We start from the raw sequence: 21,437 nt of genomic DNA, 5'->3' as shown, positions 1-21,437 counted from the left end.
TTGAAATGGACCCTGCAAAGCTCACGTGTTGTTGTACTGTATGTTGCAGCTTTAGTCTGGTCTTAACACATCATATGATCGTATTAAGGATACCCATTTTTATCGACATAGAAATAGAAGAAAGCGCCTGGAATTGACTGTTCAGCGGAGTCGCATGGATTACTTGCACATATATCTCAGCTCACATGCAAGCAGAATAGATCCACTTTTACAGAAAAGCTTTTCAGCACTGTGGCTAAAACATCGTTGGGATGCACCAGTTATTCATCTCTCTTTACTTCCTCCTGGTGACTAACTCGCATAGAAGTATCGCCCAACCAGCCCTCTGCCACTAATTTACACTGAATGGTCTTGTTGGATAGATTGAATTGTGTTATGAAACTGTGCTGAATTACATGTGTACAGGGGATCATTTTTAATATAAAAACAGCGTGTTTAAAAAGGAAACGACACACAGAGCTCTCAAAACAATTCCAAGTGAAGGGTAATTTCGCTCTGTGGCATGTGTAAAAGAGTAACTGCTTACTGCTAACTTTTCACCATAAGAGTTATACGGTGGCGCTAGGTCAGTGTTGCTACAGCTTCTTATGCTGCCTGAAGATGTCCAAAAATCAATTAAGGCAGTCTTGACATACTGTCTGGGTTTGCAGCCCTAGAGCACAAGTTGTCATTATGTCACTGAGCTTCCAGCAACATCTGCTTTTACAGAATTCTTATTTATGTTGCTCTTATAGGTTTATAAAATATTTTGGTCAAGTACCAAGAGAAAGATCTCTAGCTGCTTTAGGACGTTTGACAGACCGATACAACACACAAGAAACATTGATATGTGCTTCACATTTTCGCAGACCCACATAACCCTCCCAGAGTATGTTGATGTTCAACCATATATACTTTGTGTGATAGCAAGTGTGTGATTGTAGCGGTCAGGTATTTAAAATCTAAAGTCCAGGTAGAAGTCTCCTAAATGTATTCATAAGATGATGTTACTGGGAAATGTAGACGTCTGAGGTAGAATGGGTGCATTTCAAAGCCTTTTCAAAATGCACATGTGCCATCATTCAAATGTCAACAAGCTATAAACTTGCAAAATGCAAAGCTGCCAGAAAGCAGGACAGGTCCACAGCCGAAATGTCTGTAGCGATGAAAAGAATGCACCCACGCTCATCACACACACGTCCTCGGCTGCCCCGCAAACCCCTTCCTCCTCCTCTATCTCTTTCTTCACTTCATCACTCATCTTTCAATAATTCGGTTTTAATTTGTTCCATTTTAGCCTTAATGTTGTGTAATTCGGTGGTTATTATCCAGGAAAGATCCACTTGGGAAACCTTTTTACTGTAGACTACAATCTACTTCGAACCAGCATAATTACATTAATTCTGATTTCAACAAGACAAGGCAGTCTCTGATAGCTGCTGAGTGTGGGGATTTAAATAATGCCTGTTCAGTGATCTTACATATTTAATTTCTTCCTTCCTCTGTGGTTCTTTAACATTGAAAGAATAAGTTTAACAGTTTCCAACGCTGTTTATGAGATTTAAGCTTTTTAATGCAGCATTTTTTTTTCCTCTCTTCTCCGTCTCTCTCCCACTGTGTGTCTCTTCCTCCCCCCTCCATGCTTCCCCCTAGGACAGCTTGTTGGTCTTGCGGTCAGACAAGAACGTAACGCTGAATGCCAGAAACGAACAAGGCCTGCTAACTGGTCAGCTCACAGTGGGTGAGTTTCCACTTCCTCCTTTGTGTACCTCTACACTACTACTGCTGGTGCCATTTCCATCCTGAAACTATAAATTGCTGCTTGCCTCACCTGCAAGGAAACACCTGCTGTGGAATGACTGTCTGCAATGTAGCCTACAAGTAGTTTCAGTTTTTACAGTGCTGTGCAAAGGTCTTGAGCCACCCCTCATTTCATTATATGTTGCTGTTTGCCATTTTAAACTTTAACTTGTGCAAACGTTGACCAGGCTTTTTAAAGGTTTATAAAATATTTTCCTTGGAGATTGGCTGCTTTTTCACTTATTTTCCATTTTCCAATTTAAAATTGTATTTTTAAGCATTTTATCACCAGCAGGCTGTCGCAAAAAGGCTTTTCATCATGTGTATTTATGAAAATTATGATTATGAGAACACATTTTGACAAACATAAAATTTTGTTTTGAAACCTTACCTTCAAAAACTATCTTTAGTAGAAGAACAGTATCTGAAAGTTATGTTCTTAACAAAAGGAAAAAAGTCCTGACAGAGACCTGAGAGATTAGGCCACAGGTTCGACTCGAACCTTTGCTGCTCCATTTCATCCACAAGGCATATGGGCGCTTGCTCAACCAGTAACCTAAACGGGTGCCAAAGAAGCCATTCTTAAGGAAGCAAAACAAGGAGAAAAGGCTGAGTTCTGCCAAATTACAAAAGAACTGGAAAAGAAACACGCGATTAGATTTTGATCCAACATGTAATACAATCTGGAAAGCTTCTGATTGGCAACTCAATTCATTTTTCAGCATGACAATGATCCAAAACACACTGCCAATGCAGTAAAAGAATACCTGGATAGAAATAAACACACAGTGGTATGCTGTCCGTCATGGATTGGCCTCCCCAGATCCTAGAGCTGCACATTATTGAAGCAGTTTGGGATCAACTCGACAGAGAACAGAACAAAAAGCAGCCAACATCCAAAGAAGAGCTTTGAATGTCCTTTAAGAAGCCTGGAAAACTGTTCCTGAAGACTATTTAAATAACAAGAAAGCTGCCTAACAGTTCAGGCTGTGTTGAAGAATCACATTTTTATACCAGATACTGACTTTCAAGCTTGTTAGAGTTGTAGAATCTCTGTTTTTGGCTTATGAATGTTTTTCTAATAAAATATATGAAGAAATAAGATGCACTTCCAGACTTTTGCACAGCATTGTATTCCTCTCTCTTTGTACAACTTATTATTGAAAAAAACTGGTCTTGGATTAATCTGGCTACAGCTGTATAAATTACCAGATCAATACCATTTGTTGATGACTTCATTTAAGATTAGCACAACAATTTATCTTGAAGTTCTCTTTAATGCTTCTACATCTTATTCGAGTAGTTTGTTTTTTTTCCAGACGCTAACCTTTGATGCTCTTATTGAAAGAGCAATAGTTTCATCTCTTTATCATCAGGTTCAGCCATCAGTCAGACTAAATTACCAAAGTCATTTACATGATTAATCACCACTAGAAAGCAAATGACCTGCTTATTAACATTAATAGCTATTGATCTTAGCCAGCATAAGTAGAGAGTTGATGGTGATTTGACAAGACTGTTGATATGACAAGTTTTGGTCACGCTTGACCTTCCTCTGAAAATTACGCCTGCTTTTGTGGGTACTGCGTTTCGTCTGAAATGAGATGAAACTCAGCGAGAATAATTAAATTCCCCAGCCGTCGCAGGGCATGGATTAATGGCAGAGAGAGGAGAGGAGAGCAAGAAAAGGAGACGAATTTTGTGCATGCACATCTGGAAAAACACCAAAGTCTGGAGAACAGGAATTAATATTCCTCACCAGCGGAACAGATTACTGATTTGTCTTCATTCATCAGAGAAGCATGGCTGATCCAGCTTTGTTAGGAGCCTTTCATTTGCAAAGCAAGCACTCCACAAAGTATTTCAGATTGCTAATAGTCTTACATGCACAAACATACTGTAGCTTCCCGGAGCAGATTTAAAAGACCAGAGTCGCATAAGTCAACCTTTATTTGACAGCGATATTTTCAAAAAGTGAAAGTTGTTACCACTGCAGACTAATAAAACTTTTGAGGTGGAAATTTTTCTAATTGTAACTAAAATGTATAGTTAGATCTAGAAACATTCATAAAATACTGGAAAATGCAGTAGAGGTAAATGAATACAAATAAGCTGAATCGTTCCTTTGCCGTTAAATTGAGTGCACTCAGCAACGTTTACTGAAGGTTTTCAATGGAAACTTGAGTATCTACGTCTCTCTTGCAGGTCCCGAGGCTGTGGAAGCCCAGTGTCAGAGGCTGGAGGTGCGAAGCAGAGACGGGGGCACACTTCTGTTCACTGCCGACGAGGAGGAGGTCATCATGGCAGCAGAAAAGTTCACAGTCACAGGTAAGACGATGCTGGAGTCTCACTCAGTTGTCTTTGGATATCTTAAATAAACCGTGATCAATGGTGTATTGTCTAAAACTAAAAGGGCAGATTTGAATCTTAAGTTTTTGTACTGTAGGTTTTCCCAGAGTATATTAGAAGTCCAGCACATTAATGAGTAAGGCATAAGTAAGACTTAAGACTTTAATCCACAATATGTCAACACAAGTAATATACACTATCTGGTGATTTCATTTGGTACACCCGTTTGGCTGCTTGTTTGTCAGCCATGGCAGCAATGCATTTGGGCATGCAGTCAGATGACTTTGAACGTGGCGTGATTGATCTACTAGGATTTTCCCTCTAAAACATCTCTAGAGTTTGCAAAGACGGGTCCAAAAAAACAGAAAATATTCCATGAGCAGCTGTTCTCTGGGTGCTTTGTTGATGCCAGAGGTCAGACTGCTTCATGCTAATTGGAAGGCAACAGTAACTCCAATAATCACTCGTTACAACCAAGGTATGCAGAAGAGCATCTCTGAATGCAAATATACAGCAGAAGACCACACTGGGTGACACTCTCAGCTCCAAACAGGAAACTGAGGCTACAGTTGACACAGGCTGACCAAAATTGGATATTGGTCACCTGGTTGGGTGAGTCTTTTTCCTGCCACATCATGATGTTAGGGTCAGAATTTGGTGTAAACAACAGCATGAACGAGTTGCCTCCATTGGTCTTCTGGTTTTACACATTTGCTTGGCAAGTAAATAGGCAGCAGAGCTAATCACACAGCCAGTGCTGGGCTTAGCTGTTCTAAGGATTTTAATGATTGAAAGACTGCAGCAGGAGGTTTATGTGGACAATACGTGCCCATTGCCTGCAGTCTGTTCACTTGTTTTTTCTTCTCTTTTAAATGGTGATATAATGTAATTGAATCATGCAAGTCACTGAAAAATATGGATTTAGTTTCTATGTTTAAATCGTTACCAAAAAAGTATTTTGTGGAACATAATATAAAGCTGCACTGAACACGATCTGGGATTTGTTTTATCCGCAGGCTCGGAAGGAGCCGTGTTCGGACATTCAGTGGAGACTCCTCTGATCCAGGCGAGGGCTTCTGAAGACCTGAAGTAAGTTCATATTCAATGACTTTACTGAAATTCATTAAAGCTTAATGTCATCTGTTCATGTCCTGTTAAATTAAAATTAAGATCTTTAAATAATGATGATAGATGTTCTGTGGCATTTCAAAGTCAATGACTGTGCTTAAAAAAAACACATGTGGCAGCAGCCATTATTCACCAATATCATTATCTCAAGCACCCTCTTGTACTCAAGCGTCTCCTGGTCGCCTTGTTATGATACAAATGTAAAAGAAGATTTGACCAGTTTTACAGCCGAGGGTTGAGCTAATTTGTTAGTTATTCTCTGGCAGGCAGGATTTGATTAAAGCACTAAGAGAGCTTGGAGAGAAGGGGGTAAGGTTGAGCTACGTGTTGGAGTCCTATACTCCCTCGTGCATGTGATCCTCACTGCACTCTGCCTGAGGCTCTGAGCCCTGCGTCGGTCCATTAACGAGCTATAACGAGTGTGGTTTGTTGTCCACCTTACTGGTCCTGAAAGGAGGGCTGGGATCAAAGTTGGCAGAAAAAGCGGTGTTCTGGCAGCTAATTCCCCCAGAGTGAGAGGAATACTGATGAGTTTCACTTTAAAGCGTGTGCGCACACACAGGACTCACACAGACACACACAGGCTCAGCTCAGGAGCGACCATCTGCAATGTGGTCAAAGTCTTAATGAGAGGAAACCGAACAGGAGACGGTCGACACACAGAAACGGCAACATGACTTAAGCTGGGCTCTGATTTTCTTCTGTTTAAAAGCATATTCGATCAAAGATATTTAATTTATCAAAGGTTGATTCTGTTTGGGTTTAATTTAAAGATTTCCAAATTGAATTTCCTAAAATCCACGATGCTGTCTGACTGTGGACGACTGTCTTCCCTCACTGGTGAATTACTGAAGTATTTCCAAGCAAACAGATGTACAAACTGTACTGTGAGGACTAAATAAAGACTCCTTTTATATAGACCTAATTTTCTTTCCAAATGTCTTATGAAAGATTTTTATTTTTTTATTTTTTATGTTGAGTCAAACGGTTTTCTTAAAAAAGTAAAATGAAGGAAACATAATCCTGTGAGTTATTTATGACATCACTTGAAGCCTAATAACATTCTGTCTGTTTATTGAATAAGTGGGTTGTGGGAAAAACAACATTGCAGTTGATGCAAAATAAATATAAAAGTTAATTTATTTTATTTTATTATAATTCACAGAAATCTTCAGAGGATATCCTGGGGGACCTGCTTCCTCTTTAGTTATTGCAAGCTATTAAAATAATCATTAAACAAGCTTTTTAATCAGATTTTTTTCAAATTTAAATCTACAACCAAATGGATTTTTACCTGCAAATTAGCAAAATCACAATTTTTATCTCTTAGTTGCAGTCATGAAAAAAAAAATGCAGGACTCTTCTCTTGTGAAAAACTTCAGCAGACCCTTAATGCTTCCATGGTAGTTAAGAAGTCACAGCAAGGTAATTCTAATCAAATATACTTGCTTAATTGATCATCAGCAAGTGTGAGCACCTCAATGAAAGCAAAGGTTTTGGCATTTTGCTGGTCTGGAGCATTTAACTGTGCGTTAACACAATGCCACAATCTTTTCAGGAGTGGAAGTGCCAGCAAATTCACACCAAGTTCAAACTATGCTCAGAGAAACTACCGAAAACCCAAGAGCTTTACTGAGACTGTACAGGCCTCAGTTAGCATGTTAAATGTTAAAGATCATGACAGTAAAATTAGAAAAACAATAACAAGCATGGCTTGTGAAGAGAAAGAATATATCAGTATGGGCTATGTTTTAAAGTGGCATCTGAACACAAGACTTCTTCAGAGAGATGAGACCAAAGTGATGTTTGGTTATAACGTGCAGCACCAAATTTGGAGAAAACGTAACACTTCATACCAGCTGTAAAGCACGGTGGTGGATGGGATGAAGACTTGGGTTTGTTTTGCAGCCACAGGTGCTGGATATCTTGCACTGGCTGAGTCGACCATGAACCCCTCTGAGTACCAAAGTGTTCTGAAGTCCAATGTGAGGACATCTGTCCAACAGATAAACTTTGACTGGACCACTGCAACATCCTGATGCTTTTCTTTTTTAGCAGGTTTGTCGCTGTGCTTTGGATCATTGTCCATGACCCAATTTCAGCCAAAGTCCAGACTTCAACTGAAACTGAAATAATGTTGGGTATTACCTTAAGAGAGCTGTGCATAAATGAAAGCCCGTAAACATCAATGAACTGAAGCAACATTGTAAAGAAGAGATGCGTAAAAGTCATCCACAAGAATGTGAGAAGTTGATGTATAGATGCTGAAAAGGATTACTTAAACTTATTGCTGCCAAACTTGTGATTCGTGGGGTGTTCTTGGTTTTTCAGAGATTCCTGTGAAAACTTTCTTGTCCACATGACTGTAAATGACCAAGATTCAGATTAAAGAGTAAAAGTCTCTTGCATATTTTAAATTCAGTATGTCAGTGGTTACATTTTTTAAATACTAAACTAGGCTTTACAGTAGAAATTGGATGAAGTGGAACGTTTAATATTTTGTCCACAAAAAAATTAAAATGTAATCTTAACCTTGAATTAGTGATTTAGAAACTACTTTCCTTTGTCCATTAGATGTGTTTTTTTTCCAGCAATGAGCAGTTAAAGCAGCCATGTTTTGAGTCTGTGAAAGCGTGACTGTTTCCTAAAATAACCCAACTCTCACACCGTGCCAGCAAAACTCCATCCCCACAATCGCAAAGCAGAGACTTTTCATGATATAGCCAAACAGTAAAATGTGAGCTGGAACAGCCTCGAATGATTACACATGTAGATCTAATAAAGTAGTCAGTAAGGTGACATCATCTTCAGAAAACACTGTCACTAAAGTAAAATATATACTTAGATTTTTACTTTAATGCCCAATATAGCTCATTCAACAATCTGATTATTTATCCAAAGAAAACATTTTTTCCCACATCTCCAGTATTTCTTTTAAAAGTGGCATTTGCCTTGTTCAGCATTGTTTATGTATGCAGCTCTGGGCCTTTCCGTAAATGCTAATGAGGCTCTTCCCTCCCGCCACCTCGCTGAAATCATGACAAGTTAAGCCCTCCTTGCAAATCGTGTGTCACCTGTGCAGTAAGCCCCTCCGGATGATAAGGACACAGCTTGGCTTGCGTCCACATCACCTTTCTTTCCCCGTTTAAAGAAACATCACTCTCTTTGTGATGCGTTTTATTTCCCTGAAAGCCAGGAGTAATCTGGGAGATGAACAGAGCAGAGTCAAATCAAAGAAAGCCACATGAGAACTTCTTCCTCTTTGAAGCACCTGTTCTTCTCCTGGAGTTTACCTGTGTACGCTGGCACTCAAGTCTGTCTTTGTTTGTTATGATCATTGCCTTTTGTGATTTAATTACTTATTATGTGTGACTTTTACTGGTGGACAAGTGCAAATGACTTAGCCAGAGTGGCTTCCAGCATCTTTTGCGTTGGCAGCCTATTTAAGCGTGAGACAACTGAGATGTACAAGTTTAAACTGGAATGAGAGAACTGGAAATCTGAATTTGTAAATCTATAATATGTATATTTGTTGATGTAGATGCAGACCTAGCAGGAGAACTACATCTTTCCAAACTACAATCAAGAGCAGGAATAAAATTAGACATAGTTTCACATACTGGAAAGATTGTGCTTACTTTTCTTCATCTGCTGAGTCATCTGCTTTTTCTTAATTTGTTTTATTGGCTGGTTGCCTTGTGAGAGTTCTTAGTCTATGTGAGAATATCACCTGATAGACTTTTGTGACACAGCTTCAAGTGAATTTGTGGGGACAATCTGAAAGCCTTACGTGCTTGGGACTCTGTCCTGCTGGGGAATTTCAATGCTCACATGGTAAACAACTGTGTGACCGTTGGAAGGTACAGCCTTACAAAATAATAGTGTTTTTGTATTTGTTTTGCTTTCATGGTAATCACTTTTTCGCCATTAGTGCACTTGGCAACAGGACATCCTAAGTCAGAACTTGATGATTGATTTTATAATCATATCATCAGACCTTATGTGTTGGACACTAAGGTAAAGAGTGGAGCAAAGCTTTCAACTAATCAAAACCAGGTGGTGAGAGGGTGCTCACTTATCAGAGGCCCTGATCTACAAGATCTTCAGTTCCCACCTCCAGCAGAGCTTTGACAGCATTCTGAGGGAGACTGGTGGTCTGGTGCCTGGTCTGGTCCACTCAGTGGTTGGTGCCTGGTCTGGTGGTAACCTCAAACCAGATATTGGACACCAGAGGGCAGCTGTCAAGTTGAAGAAGTAGTCCTATTGAGTTTGATTTCACAGGCAGCCGACAAGTCAGGCCAACAGGCCAAGTGGGTTGCAACCACAGCTGAAGTCAAAATTTGGATGTTGGAGGAGTTCGGTAAGCAAGACTTTCGGTCATCCTTAAGGCAATTCTTGGAAACAGGAAGCAGGAATATCACACTGTGTAATCCTGACTCTATACTGTGCACAGTCAGGATGCAGTACCGCCTGACTGCAGCTGAGGATATTTTAAGTCCCACTGATATCCCTTATGTAGCAGGAGCAGAATTTGGGGGTGGTGGGTTGACTTGCTCATCATTGTCGTGTTAAAAAGCTGGGATTTGTAAGGCTGTTTTGGTTAACACACTTGTGCAGCATTCATTCATTCATTTCATTCATTTATTTGTTCATTTCAGGCACAACAAAAACACATGTGGAAGTTGGAGACAGAGCCAATGGTTTGGGAGACTAGGGTGTTGGTCCCATCTTATATGCCAAGCTGCTGGGGAAGAGAGTCCTTTTTTTTTTTTTAAATCAAAGTTACGATTAAAGAGGGGCAATGTGGTTTTGATTCTGGTCGTGGAACACTGAACAAGCTTTTTAATCGTCTCGAGGTTACCTAATATGCACGGAAGTTTGCCCAATGAGTCTACGTGTGTTTTGTGGACTTAAGATTTGGCATTTGACCGAGTCCCTCAGGACTTCCTGTATGCAAAGGCTGTCTCTTACCCCCTCCCAAATGAGTTTTGTCTTTCAGGAAGGGGTAAGAGACCTTGATAAGCAGAATGAGCATTATATTAAAGATGAAAAACAAAGACCAGGGGTGTTAAACTCACTCTTGTTTATGGGTAATGTATAAACAAAGCTGCATAATAACCTGACTTTCTAGAACTACAGGTATATTGTAAAAACAGTGAACAAACAATTTATAAAGTTGTGATGAACATCTGAGATTCTCACTAATAATAATTGTAGTAATATTTAGCAATATTGATTACCACATGTGCACTGCATATTTCACCGAATCTGCAAAAGCAAAAAACCTTGACAGGTAACGTTGAACAACAGAAGTATTTCACTTTTTATGATTCAAACAACTTGTTGAAACTGATTTTCTGAGACCGACTATTTTCTTCACAGTAACACTGACATCACCTCATGTCAGATATTAATGACTTCACTGCAATTTCCACACTTTCCACCGCACTCTAGGGGGCTGAATTGGTCCATTTGGTGGGATGGTTCTAGCAACCGGTCCTCATGTTTGATGAAAACAGAAAAAGTCATTCTGAAGTAATTTCAGCCACAAATATCAAAAGACAAAATTAAATTCTTAATTTCTGAATACTTTGACAACACTGCTCTCTGCATAAGTAAGAATCTAACTAATTACTTAATCACGCTACTGTTTATGCTTTAGTCTCCTGTGTAATGAATGCTGTGACAGCAATGTGCAAGGTTTACAACTGAGTAGAGTGTTTGGTCCTCTGCTTCGTCACCTGCTAACTAAAAGGTATGCTTGCGTGCTGCGACTTGTGGATAATTGCACTTGTGCTGACAAAGAAGAGAACTCTTGATGTTAGGTCTGTAAAACGAGGGGATTGCAGTTATGAAGCGGATCTGGTCCTGCTGGAGAGGCGCCAGTTTGTCATCTCTTGCTCTCAGCTCACAGCTTCATTACCTTTAGACATAGCTGTTTTCAGACTCCGATCAGCTCCCTCGCCCCACAGTAATTTCTTTAGTTCAGTTCCACTCGTAAAATGCGCCCCCGAGACTGAGTTTGAGACAAAACGAGAGAGATAATTGCTGTAAACTTGGCTCCGACTCTCTACCTAACTGCCCTCTTAGCTTGATGATAAGGAGCAGCTTGCTTGTAGCCCACAATTATAGGCTTAAATATTAAAATGTTTCTGTCAATTACATAATGACATAATTTCACATCTCATTCTGAAGGATGGTGCTCTGATTCCTAATGCGAACGTCCCAAATCCATCAGGACAGGCAAAGGAAGCTGTGTGATACTGCTGTGATATTATCCTGGTGTAGCTGCGATACTTCTGTCATCTAGTTTGCATACACTTAGGGAGACTTCATCTATTCTTTTGACATCTCTTGACAACAGATGGTAGATTCACTTCTAATCAATGTGACACAAAGTCTCCAGGTCTCAATTGTATCAAGAACGAACATACTCAGTTTTTTGGGGTTTTTTTTTTGCTGGCTATAAACTGCTGCTTGAACCCACACAGGAATCTGCAGTGAGACAAGTCTGACATTAAGCAGCAAAGGCAGGACAGACAGGATTTGAAGGCTCTCTGGGTTCTTACAGTGCAGACATCACATGATGAATCAGGCCCAGAATCAGAGAGCAGAAAAATAGTTTTTCATTTCGTTTTCTCTGTAACTTTCTGCTACTAGAGCTCTCCTCTGCAATGCGGCCAGCTGCACGTCTGTCTACAGTTTATCTAAGCAGCTCTGAGGACAGTCCGTGCTCTAGCCGTGTCCACACATGACTGACATGTTCATTAAAGAGATAAAAACTCTTCTTGTTCCCACTTAGCTCTGGTCGGACTCTACTACTGCTACCAGTTAGGGAGCACAGAGTTATTACAGAAGTGTGCACATGTTCTTTTCCTCTTATTTTGACTGCAGCAGTGAAATATTGTTTCTTGGTTATTGCAGTGGTCTTGTAGACCAGATGAAGAATGTTTGGACTGCTGATAACATTACTTACAGATATATTGGAAATAATTGGTGTAAACCTTGTTAGGGATACTGATTCACTGTCGTACTTGCTTCTCCATGTGTCTTCATAAGTAAAGACATGGACAAGTGTGTGGAGCTTTTGGGATATCTATTATCGTACCCCCTTCCTAAAGGTCCAGACTCCATCAAATCTCAGCATACGGTTAGGTCCTTAAGTATTTGGACAGCTACACAATTGGCCTCTGTACACCACCACATTGTATTTAAAGTCAAACAGACAATATGTAACTGAAGTGCAGACTCTCAGCTTTTATTTCATTTATAACAAAAGTACTCCATTAGCTGTGGCTCAAATGTAATTGGACATCATTTTAAATGTAAGGATTGCTGAGATGCTTTGCCAGGCTTTTAATGAGAACACCTTCACTTCGTGCATGTTTGTGCGTCTCTACTTTTGGCCGTTGAAGAACATCCCATTTGTTTTCTTTGAGAAGTTCTTGGGTTGCTTTCGCATTACGCTTTGGGTGATGTGCAGATTATTTTGGCTGAATCTGAGCAGAGAGTAGAGCCGTGTACACTTCACAGTTCATCCTTCTGTCAGCAGTCACATCATCAATAAACACTCGTGGCCTGGTTTCACTGGCAGCCTTACATGCCCATACATTAACTCTGGATCACGAGCAGTTTCTCTCCTTCTCTATACTTTTCTCTGTCTATCATTCTGGTACAAGTAAACCTTGGCTTTGTCTCTCAAAAGATTTTCTTCAGGCATGTGCAGGCTCTTTTAGATGTTTTCTGGTGAAATGTAAATGCCCTTCTCATCGTTTAGTGCAACGAGCTGGTTTGCACCTTGTTGTAAACGCCTTGTAATTGCGTTGAGTTGAAGCTGTCTGCAGTTTACATATTTCAATTGGTCTGAAAGATTTCTGATACTACAGCATCTGACCTGTGTCATATTTTCTGTGTATTTGAACAGTTTGAGCCATTTCAAAGCGGATGAGGATGGATGGATGTTCCATCCTCTTTGTCTCTCCTATGGGAGATTACTAAAGGGCGGGTTGATAAGACAGGAAATGTATGCTCATGAGCAGTCGGTGGATGACGTGTCCATAATATCACATTTCTGGGGTTGGTGGTGGCGTCGACCACTGGTGATTGGCAGAGATGGTGTCTCTTCATGACTCATGTTTGGTTTAAGTTTGGGTGGGTTCTATATTTTACTCGCCTGACAGGAGATTGTGACCTGAGGAACAATTAGGTTGATTTTAGTTTTGTACTGCAAAAACCATTCATGTCCTGCCTCTTTTGTTGTGCCATTTTAGATTGCATCTGAAAGAGTTCACTGGGAGTTCAAGTAATGTCTGTGCATGCATGGCTTTTACCTTAAAGATGAGATTTCTAATAGTGTATCTAAAGAGGCCCTTTTAAATGTTTCTGATCAGCTGCTAATATGAAGCTTTCCATGTTGATGAATATGTGTCCTTCCATTGTGGCATAGTTTAAATTCTGTCCATGTTTTATATTTTTCATACTCCATCCTATGTTTTTGTGGCCACAAGCCTGAATATAGCTTTCATATTTATGGTGGGGAAAACAGTAGCATATTACCTTTTTTTCATTCTGCACCCATCACATTACTGTTTAGTGGTATGCTGTAGTAGTTTTGGAAAGTTTTTCTTTTGCTGTGTAATGTTTGAGATAGTTTTTGGGTACTGCCACACATTCACCACAACCAGTTATTGAACTTGTGCTAAAAGGGAAACTGATAAAGATGGTAGTATATAAAGCCCAGTGGATCCCTGTAAGTGATAGTAACATATAAAAATAAATTAGTCTTTCACCCCCCAAGCAAACATGCTAGATATGCACTATTTAAACAAATCTCTTTCTCTTTGGTATCACCTTTTTGGTCATCAGCACATCCTACAGCTATTTTCCTCCAAAGCTCTGTGATACGGTGACCTTTATGTGGACGTAAAGGTCAGCTTGAATACACCACAAAAGGTTGGTCAGGTTTCCCAGAGAGCGGGAGAGCCTGTCATAAACAGCCTTTACGACTGCAAATACCAGATAAGTTATCACTTGTGACGGCTTTACGTTTCAAAGCCCTGAAATATGGTGGATGCGTCAACCTCTTTTAACTGACGCCCTCATCAGTCAGCCTAATGATCGTAACGTTTTGGGGAATTGTGACATTTTAAGAAAAACTCATTTAATGTTTTATCACATTTTCCCATTCTTCTGCAAAGGCAGAAGACAGTTTACCAACTTTGTAAAAAAAAATGTTGAACTAATTTAAAAAATGTTTGATGAAAAGCTGTGTTTTTTCTGTATTTTTACCCAAGTCTTTTAAAATGTGGTTGAAATCTGTGACACGGTAGAGAAATTTAACTGCTGATTTGTTAAATTTGAGAAGCAGAACACAAACAACTCAATCAAGTCAATCCAAAAATGTTAAATGCAGACTGTACACACTCACTGACCTTGCGTCTAGTACTGGGTTAGAGCCCCATTGTAGACTTCAGAACTGCCTCAGTTCTTTGTGGCACAGATTCAAGAAAGTTCTGGATCATTCCCCAAAGATTTTGGTCCATATTGACACAATAGCATCACGCAGTTGAAGAAGATTTGGACATCCCAAAAGGTGCTCTTTTTTTTACAATCTAAGCATAGTGAACTCATTTTTGTGTTCAAGAAACCAGTTTGAGATGATTTGAGTTTTGTGACACGGTGCGCTATCCTACTGGAAGCAGGCATCAGAAGATGGTACACTGCAGTCATAAAGGGGGATGGACATGATCAGCAACAATACTCAGGTAGTCTGTGGTGTTTAGACTTTGGTCAGTTGGTACTGAGGAGCTCAGAGTTTGCCAAGGAATTATCCCCAACACCATTACACCACCAGCCTGAATCACTGATTCAAGGGGCACTAACTCCACTGGAGTGGCTCTAGCTCAGGAGGTAGCGCAGATCACCTGCTAATCGGAAGGTTGATGGTTCAATTTGTCTGCATGCCAAATATCCTTGGGCAAGATACTAACACCAAGTTGCTCTTCGATGCATCGATTAGAGTATGAATGAGTATAGGTGTTATATAGAAAGAGCTTAGAAGAAAAGTGCTTGTGTGAACGGTGTAAAGCGCTTTGAGTGCTCAGAAAGCGTAGAAAAGCACTATACAGTGGCCTGCAAAAGTATTTAACCCCCCTTGAACTTTTCTACATTTTGTCACATTACAGCCACAAACATGAATCAAGTTTATTGGAATTCCACGTGAAAGACCGATACAAAGTGGTGCACACGTGAGAAGTGGAACAACAATCATACATGATTCCAAACATTTTTTACAATTAAATAACTGCAAAGTGGGGTGTGCGTAATTATTCAGCCCCCTGAGTCAATACTTTGTAGAACCACCTTTTGCTGCAGTTACAGCTGCCAATCTTTTAGGGTATGTCTCTACCAGCTTTGCACATCTACAGACTGAAATCCTTTCCCATTCTTCTTCGCAAAACAGCTCCAGCTCAGTCAGATTAGATGGACAGCGTTTGTGAACAGCAGTTTTCAGATCTTGTGACAGATTCTCGATTGGATTTAGACACCAGACAGGTCAGGGATAAAGTTATTGAGAAATTTAAAGCAGGCTTGGGCTACAAAAAGATTTCCCAAGCCTTGAACATCCCACAGAGCACTGCTCAAGCGATCATTCAGAAATGGAAGGAGTATGGCACAACTGTAAACCTACCAAGACAAGGCCGTCCACCTAAACTCACAGGCCGAACAAGGAGAGCGCTGATCAGAAATGCAGCCAAGAGGCCCATGGTGACTCTGGACGAGCCGCAGAGATCTATAGCTCAGGTGGGGGAATCTGTCCATAGGACAACTATTAGTCGTGCACTGCACAAAGTTGGCCTTTGTGGAAGAGTGGCAAGAAGAAAGCCATTGTTAACAGAAAACCATAAGAAGTCCCGTTTGCAGTTTGCCTCAAGCCATGTGGGGGACGCAGCAAACATGTGGAAGAAGGTGCTCTGGTCAGATGAGACCAAAATTGAACTTTTTGGCCAAAATGCAAAACGCTATGTGTGGCGGAAAACTGCACATCACTCTGAACACACCATCCCCACTGTCAAATATGGTGGTGGCAGCATCATGCTCTGGGGGTGCTTCTCTTCAGCAGGGACAGGGAAGCTGGTCAAAGTTGATGGGAGGATGGATGGAGCCAAATACAGGGCAATTTTGGAAGAAAACCTCTTGGAGTCTGCGAAAGACTTGAGACTGGGGCGGAGGTTCACCTTGCAGCAGGACAACGACCCTAAACATGAAGCCAGGGCAACAATCACCTTTCTTCCCCATTCTAGTGCTCAGTTTGAACTTCAGCAGGTACTCTAGATCATGTCTACATGCCTGAATGCTTTGGCTTGCTGCCATGTGACTTGCTGGTTAATTATTTGCATTAACAAGCAGCTGAACAGGTCTACCTAACAAATTGGCCAGCGAGTGTATAGTGTGCTAGATTTAGCTTAAAGGCCATTTTCATCTGCACCCCCTGAGCGACGGCTTCTAATGATTCACAGCTTACTAAGAAAAACAGATAACTACTGTGGTAAATTAGAACCTGGCATTTAAAAGCACAAACACAATAAAACACTTCACAAAAAAGCACAACATTAAACAAAATAACAAAACTAGAAGACAAAACAAACCCCCCCACGCACAAAAAAACAATGGTCCTTTCTATCATCAGCAAAGCAAAAAAAAAAAAGGAAATTAAACATTTTATCAATGCCAGAAAGTGCTGATGCTGGCCTAAATGTTAGTGTCAACCTTTTAACATGTGGAACTTATTAAACTCACACACGGCTCTTTTCCATTCACTATATTTAATACAGTTATCAGGAATATTGGATTTAAATGAATCTAATGTACACATGTCTTGAGCAGCCATCGATGAATTCCAGTTGATATGTCGTTAGTGATTGCTGGGTTTATTTATTTATTTATTACACCAGTCAGTCTCAGGCAGAGTGAAGTGTGACTTCACGCTGCTGCGTTAGCCTCACAAAGGCCATACATGATAATGGAAGGAGTCTGAGACGGTTATAAAACCGAAGAGACATTTTTAACTTAATTCATTTAATGCTTTTTTTTCTTCTGGACTGTGCCTGAAACAAGCACTCATGGAAATTGAGCACTTTGTCTTTTGGCAGAAGCGCCTGCTCTGCTGTGTGTGTGCGTGTGTGTGTGTGCGCTCAGTGGGTGATGACAGAACTGCTTTGAATGGAGTGAAAATATCACAGGCTCATGCATTACATATCACAGATTTCTTACGGCACGGCTCAGTGGACGGTGTTTTAAATGGATCTTTTAATGACTGCCCTGTCCATAGAGAATCAGCAGACTCTTAACAAATAATTATTGGGGGGTTTAAGAGGAGAGATGGGATTTTGAGTGCTGCCACTGGAGATGAATGAGGTTGTTTTTTTTTTTCGTTTTGGGTTTGTTTGTTTTTACACAATAAATAAAAAATTTGAAATTAGTACTTAAAATTACATTCTTGCCTTTTTTCTGTAATAAGCCGTTATTTGCATTCACAAAACCAACAACATGAAGGGTTTGAGATTAAAATTGAATTGGAAAACGTAATACGCAAACAAACATGTCATAACACTGTATGCTGAAGCGTGGCGTATCTGCTCACTGAACAGCTTTCATGGAGAAAACAATAGATGGGTATTAAAAGAAAAGCCACTCTATCTTCTTTATTCCTTCACGTCTAGAGCACAAACAATCCCGGGTCAAAGGCACGTTTTCACAGATCCCCTTCAGACTGTATCTACTGACAGGCTTTTCAAATGCAGATGAAATTCGTTTGCTCGTCTTTCTTCGCACCCTTATTTCCACTAGTGCATAATCCAAAATATGTGTCACTTTCAGAGCGTATGGAGATTTAAGCGATTTAAAGGCAGCTCCTTAAAGTCTTCCATTTAAAATTCATTGAAAACAGATTTGAGAGAGATGTGCGCGTGGGGGGGCGGAATCAATTTGAAACGGTTATGAGTTATGAAAACAAATTCCACATTGATTGGCTCTCACACTTATCTTTCCCTGTGTAAACAAATAGTCCACAGGAGGAAAATGCAAATTGCATTAGCCTCAGCGTGGCTGAAGGTCAACATCAGCTGATACAATTATGGGCTGTTTAGGACAGCCATACTGCTTTGGAATAATGAAAGCAGCTATTTAAACATGAACAGCAGCTTTAATATTCCTCCGGTAGGGAAGCAGTTGGTACGGCAAACCCCAAGCTGCACTTGCTCAGACAGAAATATCAGTGCGCTTTCTTTCCTTCTTTCTTGTTAAATTTGAGACATTTTGACTCAAATTTGAAATCCTTGGATTTGTTATGAAAACAAAGACGATTCACGTCATTAATCTGGCCTAAACACGGAGAGATGTATAAAATATCAACTGAATAACAATCAGTGTAACCTTGAATGAATTTTGTATCCTTAGCTATTAAATCCAACTGAAAGGCAACGTTTTAATAATGCAAACATGCTGAAAGTATAAGCAGAATAAATCAATGAGCTCATCCGCTGCATCACTGAGCTGCTTCTTTTTTTTTTTTTCTTTCTTTTTTTTGTCAGGCTCGAGTCTCCCACACGAACCCTGACCATGGAGGCTCCCAGAGGGGTGGAAGTGAGTGCCGCTGAAGGGTCGCTGAAGGTCAGCGGTCGCAAGGATCTACGGCTAGAGTCCACTGAAGGAGAGGTGAGGAGCATTCGTTTCTATATATGTATATCTATATATTTGTTTTAAATATTCTACCACAAGGCATGTGATATGAAGCAATCAAATGTGACTGAGTAGTTTTAGCTTTAACACAGGAGGAAATAAGAGACTTTTTTTATAGTCTTTCCATTTTCACAGACTTAAAGATCTGTCATTGTTTCTTTAATCATAAATTAAGGAACTCACAAGTCTGGAGTTGATTCCAAGTGTTCAATTTATATTTATGAAAAATGCAAATGCAGTATTTATTCAAGTCAAGAACACCGCTGTCATGATACTCCTGATGTGATATTATTGCGATTTTAAACGTTTTGCTATATGCTGAGTATCACATTAACATATATTGCGATTTATTCCCTTTTTTTCCAAACTTGGTCAGCATCTCTTTCTTTTACTTTGTAAAGTTCTCGCATTTCTGTCATTTTATTGCAGCAAATAGAACTGTGAAGCAGACAGACTGACCAACACGGTCATTAACACCCATCAAAATGTTGCATGCACCTGACAGACTGAGCTGTTTGTGCTACATTGTGTTACATTGTGTGCGACTGAATTCAAATGTGTGGGCTGCTGTACTATTAAAGGTATTTTAAGCAGCGGTAGCCAGTCATCTGTGAGATAATGAGCCACATATGAATCCACAGCATGTAATGTCCAGATGTCTCAAGTTAATGCAACCCTTTGCTGTACTCACATTTATGCCTAACCTCTCTGTAGAGCCTGGGTACAGCTGTATCCATCAAAGGTGTCACACACCTGGGTTCCAGTGCCTTGAGATTGGGGAGGGGAAAATGCTTCTTTTTGTCCTCCACGTAGTTGCACAGCCAGGTGTCCTTGAGTTTCTTGAAAGGCACCTATAAATATTTTCTTAGCTCTGAATTGGGAGGTAGTTTTGTCAGTGGTCCCAGTGTTGGTTGTTTTGTAGAGACAGCAGCCAGCAGTGAGGACAGAAAGTTTGCCAAAGTAAACTGTATGGTTGACCACCACGAAAACGTCCCTAATAATAAACCCAACCAGATACTATTTCACCTTCACAAACATGAACGTTTTCATGAAACTAACAAAGGCAACACGAACAAAGCTAAAGATATTCAGAGCTCAGAGCCAACCGCGAGCTAGGAGCCTCGGTATGAGCAAAGGATCAAGACTGTGATGAGGGGAAATTATGGAGACGAGTCAAAAAAAGAGAAAAGGGCTCATCTGGTGACTTTTTAAAAACACAGTAAAAGTGATGTAAGAACCTGACATTTGTTTTGTCATGTAAATCTTTTGCTTTTGTTTGAGGCAAATATGTCAGGTAAAGGTGGATGTGCAGCAGCTCCCTTTTAATTAATTATTTGTAGCTGTCTCCAGTGTCAGAGCAGTTTTTCGGTTTCAGTGTGAGAGCACGTGCTGCAAAATCGAATAATTCATTTTAGTTTGAAGAATTTTATAATGTAGAAAATTAGATTTAGCAAAGATCACTATGAGCAGGTCACACATAGAGAATAACCGAAAATTTGCATCAGCCAAGCTAATGTTCATAGTTCTCCCAGAGTATTTTATGACACTCCCGTGTATTATATCCACCTCCTTTGTCCCTTCCTTTTTTGTAAATCCAAACATAAGTCCAAGTTCTTTTTTTCTACAATGCTGCCATCTGTTTTAAAAACTTCCTCCCGTATGCCGATGTCACTTGGGGAAAAAAAACACAAGATCACCATCTGTTGAACTGTTAAAGTAATTTCTTTTATTATTCTAGGGCTAAAAAGTTAGTATTGTCTTTGCAGATCATATAATAAAATATCAATATTTGATGGGTCTGTATCAATACAGTATTATCTCTCAAACTATTGCAGTACTCTGGCGTATCAGTACCCTCTGCCCTTGTTACCTGGATGATGGAAAGAGAGGGAAAGCAAGGACTAATTATCCAAAGCAAACATCATTACTTGTCAAATATGGAGGATGCATTGTGATTGCATGTACGGCTACCTGTGGAGCTAGGTCTGTAGTATTAATTAGCTTCAGCAAGGAGGTTATGTGGTTTGTTTATTTAGTCTGTTTGTTAGCCGGATGACTCAAAAAGTTGAAGATGATTTGCATGAAAACTTGGCCAGAGCCCGGGCTTGGCTCAACTTATTTATTTCAAATTTGTCATTTTACAAACTAGTCTAAATTCAGATATCCTTCTGGATCCAGGAACTCGTGCATGGTGCGGAGGAAATGATCAGCCTTGGCTGGGTTTTTGTAGTCTCTTGTTGTGAATGCTGATAAAAGAAGCAGGCTAAATTCTGGGCCGTGGCTCTACTTCCTGCTCAGATTCAGCCAAGTGCTGTAAAACGAAAAGGACGGTTTTTTACGGTGCAAATGAACAGTGACCTCAAACATCCCAAAACAACCCAAGAGCTTCAGAAGGCAAAGGATATTTAATGCTCTTAAATCAATGAGTCACTTGCTTGATT

At 40.0% G+C, this 21,437-nt stretch overlaps 1 protein-coding gene across 1 annotated transcript in view; it reads left to right on the top strand.

Annotated features, from left to right (window-relative positions):
- LOC101470132 (zeta-sarcoglycan) overlaps positions 1 to 21,437 on the top strand; it is a 54,875-nt gene that overhangs the window by 31,626 nt on the left and 1,812 nt on the right. Inside the window, exons 4-7 of the mRNA XM_004554480.3 lie at positions 1,633 to 1,720; positions 3,985 to 4,107; positions 5,145 to 5,217; positions 18,849 to 18,972. Coding sequence (XP_004554537.2) covers positions 1,633 to 1,720; positions 3,985 to 4,107; positions 5,145 to 5,217; positions 18,849 to 18,972 — 408 coding nt within the window. The remainder of the gene's footprint in view (positions 1 to 1,632; positions 1,721 to 3,984; positions 4,108 to 5,144; positions 5,218 to 18,848; positions 18,973 to 21,437) is intronic.

This window comes from Maylandia zebra, linkage group LG3 (assembly GCF_041146795.1).
Source record: "Maylandia zebra isolate NMK-2024a linkage group LG3, Mzebra_GT3a, whole genome shotgun sequence".
NCBI classification, from domain to species: Eukaryota; Metazoa; Chordata; class Actinopteri; order Cichliformes; family Cichlidae; genus Maylandia; species Maylandia zebra.
The sequence above is the reverse complement of the archived record's forward strand: the minus strand, read 5'-3'. Positions and strand labels throughout refer to the sequence as shown.